Source organism: Odontesthes bonariensis, chromosome 20 (genome assembly GCF_027942865.1).
Source record: "Odontesthes bonariensis isolate fOdoBon6 chromosome 20, fOdoBon6.hap1, whole genome shotgun sequence".
Lineage (NCBI taxonomy): Eukaryota > Metazoa > Chordata > Actinopteri > Atheriniformes > Atherinopsidae > Odontesthes > Odontesthes bonariensis.
In genome coordinates this window covers 18,315,896-18,332,303 of record NC_134525.1, presented here as the reverse complement: position 1 = coordinate 18,332,303, position 16,408 = coordinate 18,315,896, and the positions used below count along the sequence as shown (strand labels likewise).

The 16,408-nt window shown below is 41.1% G+C and overlaps 2 protein-coding genes and 2 non-coding genes across 4 annotated transcripts; 2 read left to right on the top strand and 2 right to left on the bottom strand.

Annotated features, from left to right (window-relative positions):
* Positions 1-4,592: 4,592 nt before the first annotated feature.
* On the bottom strand, positions 4,593-4,678 carry trnay-gua (transfer RNA tyrosine (anticodon GUA)). The gene is given in 2 exon segments: positions 4,593-4,628; positions 4,642-4,678. It is a non-coding gene; the product is annotated as a tRNA-Tyr (tRNA).
* Positions 4,679-7,443: 2,765 nt separating this feature from the next.
* On the top strand, positions 7,444-7,516 carry trnaa-agc (transfer RNA alanine (anticodon AGC)). Its single transcript has one exon. It is a non-coding gene; the product is annotated as a tRNA-Ala (tRNA).
* Positions 7,517-8,584: 1,068 nt separating this feature from the next.
* Positions 8,585-13,149, top strand: LOC142370025 (tripartite motif-containing protein 55-like). Its single transcript, XM_075452444.1, has 8 exons — positions 8,585-8,874; positions 9,172-9,341; positions 10,079-10,256; positions 10,442-10,537; positions 11,260-11,493; positions 11,620-11,642; positions 12,091-12,215; positions 12,320-13,149. The coding sequence occupies exons 1-8, from the start codon at positions 8,755-8,757 to the stop codon at positions 12,490-12,492; spliced, it is 1,119 nt and encodes a 372-aa protein (XP_075308559.1). The 5' UTR covers positions 8,585-8,754; the 3' UTR covers positions 12,493-13,149.
* A 1,157-nt stretch (positions 13,150-14,306) lies between these two features.
* crhb (corticotropin releasing hormone b) lies at positions 14,307-15,934 on the bottom strand. Its single transcript, XM_075452445.1, has 2 exons — positions 15,730-15,934; positions 14,307-15,264 (listed from the first exon to the last, which is right to left on the bottom strand). Exon 2 carries the CDS (start codon positions 15,242-15,244, stop codon positions 14,738-14,740), a length of 507 nt encoding a protein of 168 aa, XP_075308560.1. The 5' UTR covers positions 15,245-15,264; positions 15,730-15,934; the 3' UTR covers positions 14,307-14,737.
* Positions 15,935-16,408: the final 474 nt, after the last annotated feature.

The window sequence follows — 16,408 nt, the reverse complement described above, 5'->3', positions numbered from 1 at the left end:
GCACACTGTCATCCATATCACTACAATTAACGCATCTATTTGAATCAACAGTTGCAGCAACAACATGCTGTACCCCACAATGACCCCGACATGCTCATCAGTGTGTGATTGTAGAGAAATAGTTGAAGTTGAAGACGCTATCATACACCTGCTTCAACAAACCCACTGTCATCTGGACAAAGCAGGCAGCACTGTGAGGATCATGTTCTTTGATTTCTCCATTGCATTTAACACAATTCAGCTTGATCTGCTTCGTCTGAAACTCCAGAAGACTCAGGTGGAGGCCTCAACAATCACCCGGATTAATGACTACCTGACAAACAGACCACAGTTTGTCAGACTGAAGAATTGTGTGTCTAACCAGGTGATCAGCAGCACAGGAGCACCACATGGGGACTGTACTCTCACCATTCCTTTTCACTCTGTACACTTCAGACTTCCAGTACAAGTCAGACTCCTGTCATCTACAGAAATATTCAGATGACTCTGCAGTTGTCGGGTGTATCAGAGATGGACAAGAAGCTGAGTACAGAGAGCTGGTGGACCGCTTTGTGGCATGGTGTGGGAACAATCATCTCATCTTGAATGTTAACAAAACAAAGAAGATGATTGTAGATTTCAGGAGAAACAGGGTCAGATCAAACCCTGTTTCCATCATGGTAGAAGAAGTGGAGGTGGTTGAGGAATATAAATACCTTGGTGTTCATCTGGACAACAGACTGGACTGGAGACACAACAGTGAAGCAATCTACAAGAAAGGACAGAGCAGACTGTACTTCTTGAGGAAGCTAAGGTCCTTCAAGGTTTGCAGCAAGATGTTGCAGATCTTCTACAAGTCTGTTGTTGAGAGCGTCATTTCCTCTGGCATCATCTGTTGGGGCAGCAGCATCAGAACCAGGGACCTAAAAAGACTCAACAACCTGATAAGGAAGGCTGGTTCTGTTCTGGGGACGACTGTGGAACCTCTGGAGACGATAATGCAAAGAAGGATTTTGCATAAAATCAAGAGAATTATGGACAACCCTGAACATCCTCTCCATAGCCGCTTTCGGACAGACCGTTCTAAGAAAGTAGTTATCAGAACTACCCTCCTCGAATTTCGTTCTGATAACTATCCTTCCCCTGCGGAACTGTTTCAGTCTGCATTCGTACATGAGTCGGGACCTGATAGGGACTGATGCGCCGCGCGCAGCCGTCTGCTTCAGTGACGTGTTAGCCGTTAGCCGTTTAGCGCTACATTCAAACACAAAACAAAACGGTAAAAGTAAGGAGAGTAGAAAAAACACCACCAAGAAGCTAATATGGAGAGTGGGGAGGCCACTGTGTTTATGGTCTGCATGATGGTGATATTAATCATGGACAATCACATCAGGCGTCTAATATTGAGGCTGGAAAAGCTCACAGAAAGAGTCAGGAGATACTTTTTCATTTCATGAAGGAAGAAAGGAGAGCAGAGCCCTGGAGACAAATGAGACCAGTGTAAGTTTAACTTATTAAACACCCGCCGGTTGTGTCCGTGTATGAGTAAACATTTCAGCCGTGATAGCATGACATGGGGCGTAGCTACCGACCACCACACACCTCCTCAGATCGTTCTATAGAACCATGAAAAGACCCGACCTCGGAGAAGGAGCTAAATAGTTATAGGAACTAAGGGAGAAAGCCCCGAGTTCCTGTATGTCCGAACACGGGAGAAAACGGCCCCGCGGATTAAAAGGTTATTAGAACTGCCAAAGGTTCCTACAGTCCGAAAGCGGCTCATGAGACTGTTATCGGAAAACAGAGTCTATTCAGTCAAAGGCTTCTTCAGTTTGGATGCAAAACGGACCGCTACAGGAAATCTTTCCTGCCCACAGCCATCAGCATCTATAATAACTCCTTGATTTAATTGAGTTACATCAACATTTAATTTCCCTCTGGGATAAATAAAGTATTTTTGAATTGAATTGAATTGAATAATATGAAGTGATCTGAGTGTCTGTGTGAATGGAAGTTAAAGTTGGTTGAATAAGTTAAAAAGTTAAAAAGGTTGAATATAAAAACATTTCTAATTATTCAACAACTCCACTGTTACTCTCCCATTTGCATCCTTGTCAGTTGTAGAGTTTCTCCTTGTCCTCTATGTGAAATTCCCAAACAAACAGTCGAGTTCACATCTAGTTAAATTGGCTGTCCTTAAATGTGGAACGCACTCAATACAATGGTGATCGCAGTGTATTTCTTCTGTGTCTGAGGCGGACATTTGTGTGTCATAGAAAGTTGTGGTTTGTTCTTTAGGTTGATTAACATTTTCTCGATTCTATTTTTGATGAAGGTTGCTTAAGGTCTTAAAAGTCCACAAAACCTCTGTGGGCAACGTTGCAATTCAACGGTCCTTCTTCTCATGCATGATGTTGGAACGATGACGAGTGTGTGCATAAATGATCAGTGTGTGCATAGCACACAGCTAGAAAGGGGAACTTGTACACCTAATATGAGAGATATCAAGATAACAATATCAAGAGGAGTTTCAAGTATGGCCTCCCTCAGCTTCCGTACCTACTTGATGTCTTGAGATGAAGACTTTCACTTTAGAGGGTCAATTCGGGGTATCCGCAGAGGAGTTGAGATATAAGTTTTTTAGAATTGCCTACAAAGGCTTTTTGAATCACAGGCGGTGACTGCTTACCATCTGACTTCCACCTAACTGAAATATTCATACAAGCGAACAGATGGCACCCTTTGCTCTGCCTCCTTTTCTGGTCCCATAGACACTTTTATCTTGTCGAGCTGTTTGTGTGTGTTTATATGCAAGTAAACCTCCTCTTGTGTATTTTGGAAGCGCCTGCGGACCCTTTTGCTTTTCGTACCCGAAGCACCCGGTACCACCACTGAGCAAAGAGTTTCACACTGTGCTCTTTAAGCTGGCTACTTTCACCTTAGAAGCAGCAGTGGGCGGCATTCACGCCGGCCTTTCATCTCCAAGAAATCTCCATATTCCTCTTAATCTATCAATCTTTATTGGATTTTTGCCAACAGGCGCTGCAATATTATGAGTCAAATGGCAATGGCTTTGAAATTATGAATTCACTTCAGTCACAAAAACATAACCCAGAACATCTCCTTAATTGATCTAATTTGAATTCACTTTTAGGCATCACCTAAATGGGGAGCATCAGAGCAGTCCTCGCCTGTTAATGAATATGTAATCATACTAGTTCAACCTTTTTGAAAATTAATGATTAAAACTGAATAAAGTAGCACTCCCATACACAAAAAAAATTCCTTTGTAAAAGCACTTAAACAGAAGTGAGGATTTGAGTGAAACACGCATGCCTATGGTTAATGGCAAAAATTAATGAGCGGGCTATTTTACATTTCCATAGATTTACAAATCACGCGAGGCAGCAGCTTTCGATTTAAGAGCAGATATAAAGGTTTGGATTTTTTTTTTTTTGGGGGGGGGTCATTCACTATTTTCAGCGACAACATCTGTCTGACATGTTTAAACATGACTCACTGACTCTGATGTGCCTGTGTGAAAAGCGCTGCATGCATTTTCATGGGGCCTTACTATAAAGGGAACAGAGGTGCAAGATGCAGCTGTCATATTGTATGAGTCAGATGAAAATGACATATTAGGTACGCACACTGGTCAAAACCTAGCAGTTACTGTATGAGATTCCTGTATCGTGCTTGTTTTGTTTCATTTTCTTTTAATTAAATTATAGTTAAACATACTCCAAAGGGCATTTGATATAAATATGTATAAATATGAACAAAGTAGTGGCTCTGTCTGTGTTGTATATCCATAAATTTTGGGATACATACATACACATTTATATATACTTTAAAGCACAGGTTTGTGAACTTATGCACTCCACGCTTTAATTGGTAACCTAATTTGATTTTCTGCAGAAAAAAAATAGCATCAGAGTGCAAAAACACAGTTAAGGTCATATATTGTAAACGGAGACTCTTTAAAAGTGTGGGGTGCTTGCTAAGGTCCTCTACACAACTGCTAATTCTCGTTATTGAGTCATCCATCAATGTGTGTTTGCAGCACGGTTATAAGCAATTTTACTGTCAAGGGAAATTATAATGTTTGTTTTCATTACTTGTAACAAGTAAATGAGGCTCTAAACTATCACCTTTAAACCACATTTTGAGCAGAGTGCTTGCAGGTGGGATTATTTCTGATTTATCATGCAGCGCTACAACGCTGAGTATGCAGTATGTTTATTGACCAGGGCTCCGCTGTAATCATCGGACGGGTATCTGTCGTCAAACATTGTTCGTCCAGTAATGGGAAAGCAGATTTTTTTTGGGTATGTGCGTGTGTCTTAAACCAAAGTATCCGGTTGATTGTACCGTGGGGAAGAAAAAAGAAGCATCAAGCAGCTATGGATACCATGAATGAAGAGGTAAAAAAATTATATCATTCAATTAAAAAAATGTATTAGAAATATATAAAAGTTGATAAGTGGGTATTGCACGAAAACGCCAGACATTACAAAAATTGTATTTACCAAGAATAATGAGGGGGGAAAAAAATCACATTCTATGTAATTATTTTGTATTTAGTTTACATCAAAATTTTTATAAAAGATCTCTCCTTCGAGCCGGATTCGAACCAGCGACCTAAGGATTCCCATGTAACCACTACAGTCCTCCGCTCTACCAACTGAGCTATCGAAGGGAGGATGTCATCGCATGCGCCGCTTGGTGCTTTATAGAGTCCCCACCTCATTTTCCAACAAGTTATACTTCATTTAGGGTCTTCAGGGGCTGTAGCTTCTCTCAGCTATCATCGGGGGAGAGATGTAGTCAGTCTATCCAGTCCCACACGTGTAGACGTGTGAAAAGAGGAGAAAAGCACTGATACAACGGAGCTACACTGTCAAAGACATGAAAAAGTGAGACAAAGCGACTGTTTTACTGTATGTGAATAATATACAAGCTCAAAGCTTGCTCATTTGTCAATGATGAAGCTAAATGTCCTGTATTAGCTAACTCGGCTCTGGTTTCTGTATGAATTCCCTTTTTATCATCTTCTGTCACTACCGGGGAATTAAGTCAAACAGTAGAGCCGAGAGGAGGGAGGAACCGTGATTGGTCAAAAGTAAGCCAAAGAGGGGAAACGTGATTGGCTAATGTGGGTTTACCTGGGCTTACTTTGGCGAAGTTGGCAACATGCGAGAAGTAGCGGAATCGATTCCCGCATTCTCCAACCTAACATTTTCTAATTCTTTTACCGGACACAGTACTGGGGAATTAGCTCAAATGGTAGAGCGCTCGCTCTCCCTCCTCACTAAATGTCCTATTTTAGCTAACTCGGCTCAGGTATCTGTAGGCATTGATATGTATAGAATGGCTAGATGTCTCGTCCGCGTTGCTGGTCAACGGAGTCGAACGTCCGCAGATGGCCGCCATCTTACCACAGGTAGCTCTCTCGCCGACAACATTGTGTTGATGGTGAAACATTCAAACATTCAAGACATAACTTGCTTAATTCTCAAACGTTTAGGTTATTATAAACATCAAAGTAGTAAGCTAATTATCACACTACAGACGAAGTCCATATTTATTTTTTAAAATAAAAACGTAAATATTTCACGTTTATTTGCCCCATGACTCAACTTTATTTATCCCTTGGGATGACTCCCTCAGGGAAATTCAAGTCCGCAGTAGCTCCAAACACACACATAGGATCTCTATAAATCTAAAATACAGTATAATATAGAATAATTAATATAATATATAATTAAAATATAATTAATATAGAATAATCTAAAACAAAGTGTAAAAAAGAATACAGGCTATAGGATATACAAAGTAAAGAGAGTTAAATAAAATAAGTTATAGCACTATGGTTGAGTTGTTGCCCATATTGCACTACACTTGTGTTAATTACACATTGTATGCACATAGTCTGACCATAAATAGATAAGATATTGCACAGTAGTGACGTGAATTATTGCACAGATGACCGAATAAATAAAATATCGCACAGGGTCTTTTAGTATGTAAAATAGTGTAAAATCGTCGAGATTTCTGCGAGATAAGAGTAATAGCGTCAGAGGAGATCACTTACCGTAACTCAGTTTACCTCAGGTTTGACTGTCTCCCGGACATATCACCCTGTGGTAAGATGGCCGACTTGTGCGGAAGTTCTAAACTCAGACGTAACACATCTAGCCATTCTATACATATCTATTTTTTTTTTTTTATTATTTTTTTTTTTTAACTTTATTAGTAATTCAACAAAATAACAGTTTACAAATGTGAGCATAACGCCAAAAAGAAGATAGCCAGGGGGAGCATAGGAATAACAATAATAAGAAGAAGATGACCTTCATGATGCACTTACAAAAAGAAAGCTAATGAACACAAAGACATATGTGCCAAGGAATCTCTTGTAAAAAAAAATAATAATAATTCTAGACATATCTATGTCTGTATGAATTCCCTTTTTTAAAATCTTCTGTCACTACCGGGAAGCAGAGAGGAGGGAGGAACCGTGATTGGTCAAAAGTAAGCCACAGAGGGGAAACGTGATTGGCTAATGTGGGCTTACTTTGGGCTTACTTTGGCGAAGTTGATGGGACACAGTACCTGAGAGTTTCTATTGTGAGGAGAGAGAAAGCTGGCGGCTTTTTCCGGGTGGTACTGCACTCTAGGGCGGCGACAACGAAGCAGTGCAGAGCAGTCAGAATGAATGTGGTACTATTAGATCCACCTTAGATGCAGCCATTGCTTTGGATAGAATTTTTTATATTTTTTCATTTTAATTTTCCTAAAGGCAGGATAAATTATGCTTTCAAACGGCACTTGGTTTGATTTTTTAGACTCACTAGATTTTTATAAAATACACATTTATTGTCAGTATTGCATCACGAGTGACGTCACGCATGGAGCCCAGCAGGACGACCTCGCAGGACTGGCAGGAGTGGATGGTGGTGTCCTCCTGTAGCATCCTGACCACCCAGCCTGCAACATAAAAGAGACCCTTTTGGCTTAGAATCTTTCTACACCACTCTGGCTGTGACAGTACCTGGGAATTAGCTCAAATGGTAGGGCAGAGAGAAGAGAGGAACCGTGATTGGTCAAAAGTAAGCCACAGAGGGGAAACGTGATTGGTCAAAAGTAAGCCACCAGGTGGGAAACGTGATTGGCTAATGTGGGCTTACTTTGGCGAAGTTGACGGCACACAGTACCGGGGGGAATTAGCTGAAAAGTTAGAGCGCTCGCTCTCCATCCTCACTAAATGTCCTGTATTAGCTAACTCGGCTCAGGTATCTGTATGAATTCCCTTATTTTTATCTTTTGTCACTGCCGGGGAATTAGCTCAAACTGTAGCGCAGAGAGGAGGGAGGAACCGTGATTGGTCAAAAGTCAGCACAGGTGTGCAACGTGATTGTCCAATCACAGCCTACTTCCGGAAAGTTGAACTGACGTGCTAACGGGGGATTAGCTCAGATGGTAGAGCGCTCGCTTAGCATGCGAGAGGTAGCGGGATCGATGCCCGCATCCTCCAAAGTTTTTATTTTTATTTCTGAAACTATCAACTTAATTTTATTAAGTTATATATTTTGTTGTTGTTAAATATTTATGTATATACGCATAATATGTATTTATGGGGTAACGCGAAGATACGTCACGCCAAATCGTAATCTGTGACGTTAGTGAGAAAGTTAGTTAGTGAGAAATACCCTCTTATTACCTCCTCTAGATCATTATTGCCTAGTCAGATACTGTTTTCTTTGGGTAAAGACAGTCAAATTAAGAGGAGAAGGGAGGAGATGGTGAAATGTTTGTCTTCTGCAAAAAAGGTTTAAATTGCAGATGGAGGTGCAGAGGGATCGACGCTGGCATTCTCCTAGCAAATATTTTCTCTTCTTTTATTTTTTTATTCTGTACATCTCTTCGTTTTGTCTCTTGTGTTTAATTGATCAGGGTACACATAACCACACTAATACCCTCCTATTACTGTTGGTTCGCCATTTATACACTTATGGTTACCATAAGGGTATATTTGACATGCATGACAAAAATTGTTAGCAACGCTAACAATTAAATTAGGCTAGTTATCTTTAACGTACATCGGAAAAAACTGAACCAAAATATAAAGTTGTACTAGTTTTGTTACATCTAATGACCTTCCGGTCGCATTTTGTGGAACGTGCTAGCTAGCTTTGCCAAATGTTACAAAGGTACAAATCTACCATTTACATGTTTCATTAACATGATAAAGTGTGACATACATGTATGGTACATGTATGGTATACATGGTTTAACACATCTATTTAAGACATGGTTTAACACATCTGTTGATGTACTCAATGTTCTCAACAGATAACATTGGGAAGGAAGCAGGTGATGACGGGGCAAAATTAACATTTTATTGTAAAACAAAAAAATAATTAAGTTCACATACTCTTTGTAACCACTGCATTCTTTTATCAGCCCCTCAATTTGGCACAGATAGAGTCTGTGGGCAGCTGTTCAGTATTGCCTTGCTCAGTTTCAAATATGGGCACGGTAAAAATGGCAACCATTGACGTGACAACAGTAGTTTCTAAAAAAAGAACTGACACCAGCGAGATAGGACCTCACACTCTCTGGGACAAGCAGCAGGCCTACTCCTTATCCTGTTACTCCGGGCCCACCATTTTTTACTTTCAGAAGCTGACTTTCAACTAAATTTTCAGTTAAACAGGTCGTACCTAATCAAGTTTTGGGGGAGTTTAAACTCTTTTGCCAAAAGCGAATACCATGGACAACTTAGAGAAGCAGCTAATTTGTCCCATATGCCTGGAAATGTTTTCAAAGCCTGTTGTCATCTTACCCTGCCAGCACAACCTCTGCAGAAAATGTGCCAATGATGTTTTCACGGTAAGCCAAGAAAGAATTTTTATGGATTACTGCAGAGATAAATATCTATATTGTTCTTCTATAACAGCGTGTCCAGTCATTTGCTTTTTTTATTGTTTTCTTGTTCGACTTACCAACATTTTTGTTGTATTTAAAGTCCAATTTTCCCTGTTTGGTCACAAATGTATTCTCATTTTAGAATGTCTTTGTCAGAAAATCAACACGATGTGTGTCACAGCGAATAATAAATGATGAGTCTATCCATGGCACTCCTGCCATCGCACTAAATTTAGGTTTTGAATTGTTTATCGCTTGCAGGCTTCAAACCCATATCTTCCAACGAGGAGTGGCTCATTGTCGTCCGGCGGCCGTTTCAGATGCCCGTCCTGCAGACACGAGGTGGTTCTGGACAGGCATGGCGTTTATGGCCTGCAGAGGAACCTGCTGGTTGAGAATATCATTGATATGTTCAAACAGGAGTCCAGTAGGTGAGACGGATCTGATGCAAATTTCATCTTTGTTGTCATAACTTAAAATGAAAGGAAACTGGCATCACATACACCTTACACTTTCATGTCCACCCAGTGGCTTTGTGTATTCATCAAAGCCATCCTCAAAGGCATTGAATAGATATAGTAAATGAGTGTAAGGCGCACATTGTCCCAGTGACTGTTGTGAACTAAGTGCCGGTGGCTTCTGAGTCAGATTGCTAGATTGGATCTTAAGATGGCTCTCGTTGTAGTCATGTGCACAGGTGATTTATCTGGTGGCTGACTGGATAGCCAAAAGGCTTGTGTGACATAAAATACACTGTACTTCTACTCATGCACTTGATATACTCCCCCTTTAATTCAATCAAGACTTTGCTGCCTCGTTTTAGATAATCAAAATGAATTTTCGATGAACAACTGACTGATATTTTTAGTCATTCTCATGAGACGAATCCACCTGCATAGTAAGTTTGAGCTATCCATGAAATATAGCAAGTTGCAGCAACTGAAAAATATCCCGTAGACCTGCACCCATACCTGTACGCCATTCAGCGAAATGCTGATGTATTGATTTCCATGCTGACAATGCATGTGTATGGCAAGGCAAGACGGATGGATCATCAATAAACTGCCGAGGTGTATAACGATGGCATTATCAAATTGACGTTCCATGTCACATCAGTATGCGCTGAAAAGAAGGGAAGGCACAACTTTTTTTCATTCCACCCTAACAGCAGCAAGCCAACCCCAGAGAAAAAGGAGGAAATGCCCATGTGCGATGTTCACGAGGGGGAAAAGATCAACATTTATTGTGTGAGTCACGGGGTGCCAACGTGCTCCATGTGTAAGGTTTTTGGAGTCCACAAAGACTGTGAGGTGGCGCCCATCAGCAGCATTTACCAGACAAAGAAGGTGAGGCCCGACATACTCGTGGAGTTCATGATCAATGTCTGCCCTGAGATCATGAGACAAAAAGATGTGTATTATGCATGTCATTTTTCAAAAAGTAAACATGTTTTTAGTTGGGTCATATTTAATGAAATAATGAAAATCCCACTTATAAGTCAGTGATCACCCCGCTATGCCTTTGTCCGTAGACCGAGCTGAGTGACGGGATTGCCATGATGGTTGGTAGCAACGACAGGATGCAAGGCTTCATTAGTCAGTTAGAGGAAGCCTGTCGAGCCATAGAGGTCAGTGTCCAACTGCTGCAGTGCCTGGCTGCTCACTCACACAGCAAGCCTCACTCTGAGCATTCACTAAAGCACCCGTACAGACTTACAAACTGGGGCAGCATGTCCTTGTAATGGCCACTCTCGGCTTTTATCTGTATCAGTCTGTGATGTTAACAAGGAAGAAGATAAAGACAATTTACACTTTGATGGTGCAGTCTGCTGTACCCTTTCTTTTTCTTTTTCTCTCTGTCACTTCCACAAACTTGATTATTGCTCTACCCTCGCAGCATTGACAAAAAAAACAAGATGGCATAGTTGATGGGAGGTGGGGGTGGGGGACAGACAGCTTTCCTCTGGATCAAGTGCCACAGTTGGACGAAGTAGAGAGGAAGCTGGACTGGCTCCAGTTCCCCGTGTGACTCCCTCAGTGGCGTCTTTCAAGACAAACATGCAGAATGAGCTTCACTGCACACATGGTAGTGCCAGAAAGAAGCAAGCCAGGCTAACCACAACATTTGTACAGTACCTCATATTCGTGATTGTAAACCAAAAACAACACTCACCTGTTATTTTCTTTGCTTTTGAATATTCCAAACCCCGTTTAACTCTAGAAATGATATTTGCACACATTTATCACCCCGAGCGCCACGGTGAATTTTTAATATGGGTTGCCTTTCTGAATTTCTGATCATTCTTTCATGTGTGCGAATATCTTCTGTCTCTCATTTGTGCACGTGAAGGAGAATGGTCGGCGACAAAAGACTCTGGTGTGTGAGAAGTTTGACAAGTTGTACTCTATCCTGGAGGAGAAGAAAAGGGAGATGAGTCAGAAGGTGACTGCAGAGCAGGAAGAAAAGGTGAACTATATCCGGAGTCTGACAAAGAAATATGGAGACCATCTGGAGGAGAGCTGCAAGATTGTGGAGCTGGGGATTCAGACTATGGAGGAGCCAGAAATGGCTTTATTCCTTCAGGTCAGAGTTGATGCTAAATTGAGTCTTTGATAAATCTTTTTGTGGAGCTTGAAAATGAGCTTCACATTAATTGGCAGCAAATATGAATGTGTTTTGCATACATTTAACTCCTCTTGCCTCTTTCAGAACACAAAGCCTCTCCTTAAAAAGTAAGTGCATTTTTATTTTTTTTATTCTCCAATAATTTATGTTCAATCCAATATATATTTATGAAAAAAAACTAAAGGATTTACACAATTTTTCCCCATATAGATATGGACATATAACTACTGTCACACACCTCTCCAGTTCAACCCTGTTAACAGTTACCAGTGTTATCTTTCTTTTTTTGTTTGATATTCTTGTGAATGATTTAACAAACCTGCAGCTGCTCTCGCACATGGAAGCAGAAACAGTAACGCAGACAGTTCACACCCGCTCTCTGCTCGCAGTGAAGATGAATTCTGTGACATGCTGCAAGTCACTGTCGTGCTCTTTGCTATCCTGAAATAATTTGTGACATGTGCTGAAGATCACAAATAGATAAATATATTTAAGGCGCACCACCATAACAAAGTGAAAATGCTGGGTTTTGTTCTTTTTACCTGGTGCATCTAGGATTGAAAATGCATCTAGTACAGCACACTTGGATAAAGTTGAGCGTGGCTATGAAAATATGGATCATTACAAAGTCGAGTTCAAGAAAGAGGGGGAGGCCCTGCGCAGCATCAATTTCGCCCAAGGTATAAAGGGACAGATAGAAGGATAACGGCAAAATTTGACTAGATACACCCTTATTTTGGATAGTTCTTTGAGTTTCAGTTCCTCTCCCTCACTTCTTTTACAGATGACGAAGATGAAGATGAAGAGGATGAGGAGGCAGGGGCAGGTGCTGGGGAGGGAGACGGGGCACAGACTGTGTCTGCAGGGGGTGCAGTTTCAGCCACCCCAGTTCAGCCACCTGCCCCCCAGCAGATAAGCTCCACCCCCAGTACAACTAAAAGCACCGCCTCCACCTAGTCATCACCCGCCAGCCCGGACACCTAAATCAGAGGCAGGAGAACTGTTGCTCCTTGAGGTTGATTTCGGGTCAGTTGTGATGCATTTTTCACCCAGACTGGGGGAACTGTAAGAAAAGCTTAGATGTGCGTCAAGGGGAAAGCCCCAGTTGAGGAGGGTGCTTCTAAAAGACTGCAGTGGCAGTAGCAAGTATCACAGCATATTGACCGCTCTCATTTCTTTTTTTTAATCTAATGAAATATGTATGTTTTGATTCCTCATTTTCATTTTTGGAAATAATTAGGGACAGGCAGACTGAGCGTCTTACAGCTGTTTCCAGAATTCAGGTGTACTCGTGCATTTTTCATGTTGCTGACCTTTGGAGTCACACTGCTTAAACTTCATCCTTAGACAGCATAAGAAAAGCACCTCAGACTCCCCTGTCATGTTTTCTTTTAATGACTAATAGAACTTTATGAATACAGCAACAGATTTTTAAAAAAAAAAAAAAGATCACCGCGACATTTCAAGTATTTTTCAAACCTTTGCTGAAATGGGTTGTATTCCTTGGTGTCAAACAGAGGTATATTTTCCTGTTAAAGACAAAAAAAATAAAACATTTTGCCTTTTTGTGGCATATTTTGCGTATTATGTGACATTAAAAGTGATTCTAACGATCACATTCTGTATACTTTTTCCTCAAGTTTTTGATGGATTAACAAAAATACAACTTTTTCTAATGGCTACATTTACCACTACAGATCTCTTAACATCCATTTTGTGCGTATATGTTTTCTGCCTTTCTCTATATCTTTTCACTCCCTTATTCCAAATCCTGTTTAACTCCAGAAATATGATGTTTGCACACATTCATCTTCCATGATAAATTATTAATATGGATTGCCTATCTGAATTTCCCCTCATTCCCCTTTGTGTGTGAATATCTTAGTTCTCTCATTCATTTATTTGTATTAGATATCCCAGATGGAACCATTAGTGGCTTCTTATAGCTGGTTCAGCCAGAAAATTGTCTGTAGTGTGCTCATTCCACCACTACTGGATGATACACATTCATCCCACTAACTGTATACACAGGAGAGTGCAGTGAGTCTTAGTGGTCTCACCTTGCCATAACTTCACTACCGAGAAAGTCCATCACCGACTCCCATCTAATAATTGTGGAGCATCACTCAGCGAGTTGGATCCTTTTCAAATGGGCTCAGTGCAGCATGAAGCCCCAAGTTGCCACACGAGCCACGCAGAATAGGATGACTCACTCCCACGGCTCTCGTTCAGTATACCCTGACACTGTGGGTCAGAGATCACCGTACACACGCAAGTAGTTTTTTTTCGCTCTCATAGTGGTGCATCTTTGAGCTGTCCGTAGTTGCATCTTGCTGGTATAATGAGAACTACCTCTTGAGGATTAAGGTTACAGAAGTAAGGATCCTGTACGAATGTTCACCTGCTTAAAGGCGGTGTTAAAGAATGCCTGTTCACATCTTTAGCAAATTGTTGTCACAGCTTTTTTGGTTGTGTTCTTGTTAGAGAGGGGTTCATTAATAGCCCTGCCTGGGGAGCAATACCATGGTTATTCCATGTAGAGTTAACGTTTTTATTATCTATTAACCAGTGCTTATGTGGGGAAAGATCCCTTGAACATTTGTGCTCTCTAACAAACTGTTTGTCTTTTTTTTTTCTTTTTTGTACCTATGCAAGATTATAGATGCAAATGTCAAGAAACATTTGAAGGGTATTTTGGATCAGATTAGTAATTATTTATCTTATTGGAGTTAATATTACCTAATGTAAGGATTTCGACAGAGAAGTGTAAGCATTGCTTTTAGGTTTTTATTAAAAAATATAGATATAAGACGTTCTGTTGCACAACAGAAAGTGACTGGTTGCACATAAGTTTATTAACAAACATGAATATCATAAATACAGTGATTCAGAAGCTAAAACAAAATACCGATTTTTTTTTTTTTAATGAAATTCATGTCTCAACCAAAAATGTGGCATCTCAAATATGAAGAACGGCATAACTATACAGATTTGACACCAACATTGAAATGGCAAGGTACAATCGGCTCATATTCTAAGTCAAGCCCGTTTATGCTCCATAATTTGAGGTTAAAGCTAGAAATGATAGAGTGATACAGCAGCACTATGTTGCACAGAGTATGTTTTTTGTGCTGATGGTAAAAATGCAGAACAAAACGAGAAACAAGGGAAGTGAGATCTTTGGTGGACTGGAAAGAGGTTTTCATTTTCCAAAGAGCTCCATCATTCTTCTGTTATTTTGCGCTTGCTGGGCCATCTGTTCCGCTTTGGACATCTCCATCATCTCCCGGAGCAGATGGAAGGTCAGATCTAGGGATATCGGCGGGTCCTCGGACCTTCTTCCCCTCTCCATCGAGTCGTCCCCGCGATCACCGAAGCCGCTGATGAGCGCCCTGATGTTTCCAACTTTCCCTTGTAAAAGACGCCGCGTCAGCTGGAGTTGTAGCGCTCTGTTGTAGATGGCAGATGATCCGCCGGGATACATGGACGTTGATGGGAAAGAGTTAGAGTCCCCGTTTCCCAGTCGGATGAAATACTCCTCTCCAAGGCGCTCCAGAATGGGACCAGACAGCTGCTGCTGTTGGGAGTTTTGGGTTTGGGGAGCTGGGACGCGCAGGGTACCGCCAGGGCTCTCAATAGCCCGACATTCGTATCGCGGTAAGAAGGCAACAAGCAGAATCACGGTGGTACCAAATAAATTGAGCTTCATGTCAGGATATCAACTGGAATCTGAGAACAAAAAGGAAAAAAAATCAGATCAATATTTCAGTGTAAAAGATGTTGCGTAAAGAGGAATTTACGCACACAAAATGCGCATTGCAACAATAGGACTAGGCTGCAACCATTACTGTTAGTTTATCACAATTGTTAATTTTCTGATTCGTTATCACCTCTTGCTGATAATGTTGGGTCATCTGTGATTGGACTGAAATGGTGAATATCTGTGCTTAACAAAAACTCTGATTTGTGGCTCAGCACGGATGCAAGTTTAGAAGATCAGCACCTACAGAGAATGCCGTTGCCGAGCGCATAAATCCACTTATTGATCTCTAAACGCATATCTCGGAAGGTTTGCATGAACCCAAACCAAATTTAGCATAAAAATATTTCCAAAAAGATGAGAGTATGAAACCTGATGCAGAAAGCATTAAGACAGACTCATGACTTGGGTTAAATAAATGAAGCTTTCCGTACCTTCAGTACAGGAAGTCCAGTACAGCCGTGTTGGTTTCCAGGTAGTTGGCGAGATGCCGCCCTCCTTCACTTCTTTGAAGAAACAAGTATTTAGTTACTTAAAGGGTAGATGCTGAATGGACTTATATAGCCACCCTCACTATTAGTGCCTCGCTCCAAGCCGAGATTGAGTCTGCGCGTTTTTGCACGGGTGTAACGTGAATGGACGCCTCTGACAAAATGCTTCAGTTTAGATGAGATGAGTCATATGTGAGCGTGCGCGCTCGTGCACAAGCGACGACCTCTACGCTTTCAGAATAGGCCTATAGGTGCCACACCTGCCAGCATATTTCTCTTGAATGTGTTAGCTGGAAATTATTTAAGATGTCCTTTGGATTCTGAGAAGACATTTATCTCAACTTAAGGCTAGTGCTGAGTCAAGATTTGGAATTTGGAAAATGCTTCTTATCTGCCTCTTAGTCACAGCATATTTTCCAAAGTACAACAGGTACAGTTTGGTGCAATCACCAGAACTGTCTTTATTTCTGAAAACTGCTCCATTCTAATGATTCGAAAGCAGTTGCAAATTTGACCTGTGTTATACTGTTCTGTTCCACTTTGAATGTGCATCTGCAAACACCTCGTGCTCAGAGGGACGCATTGTCTCCCGTGATTCATTACTGCTGCACGTGCATACGTC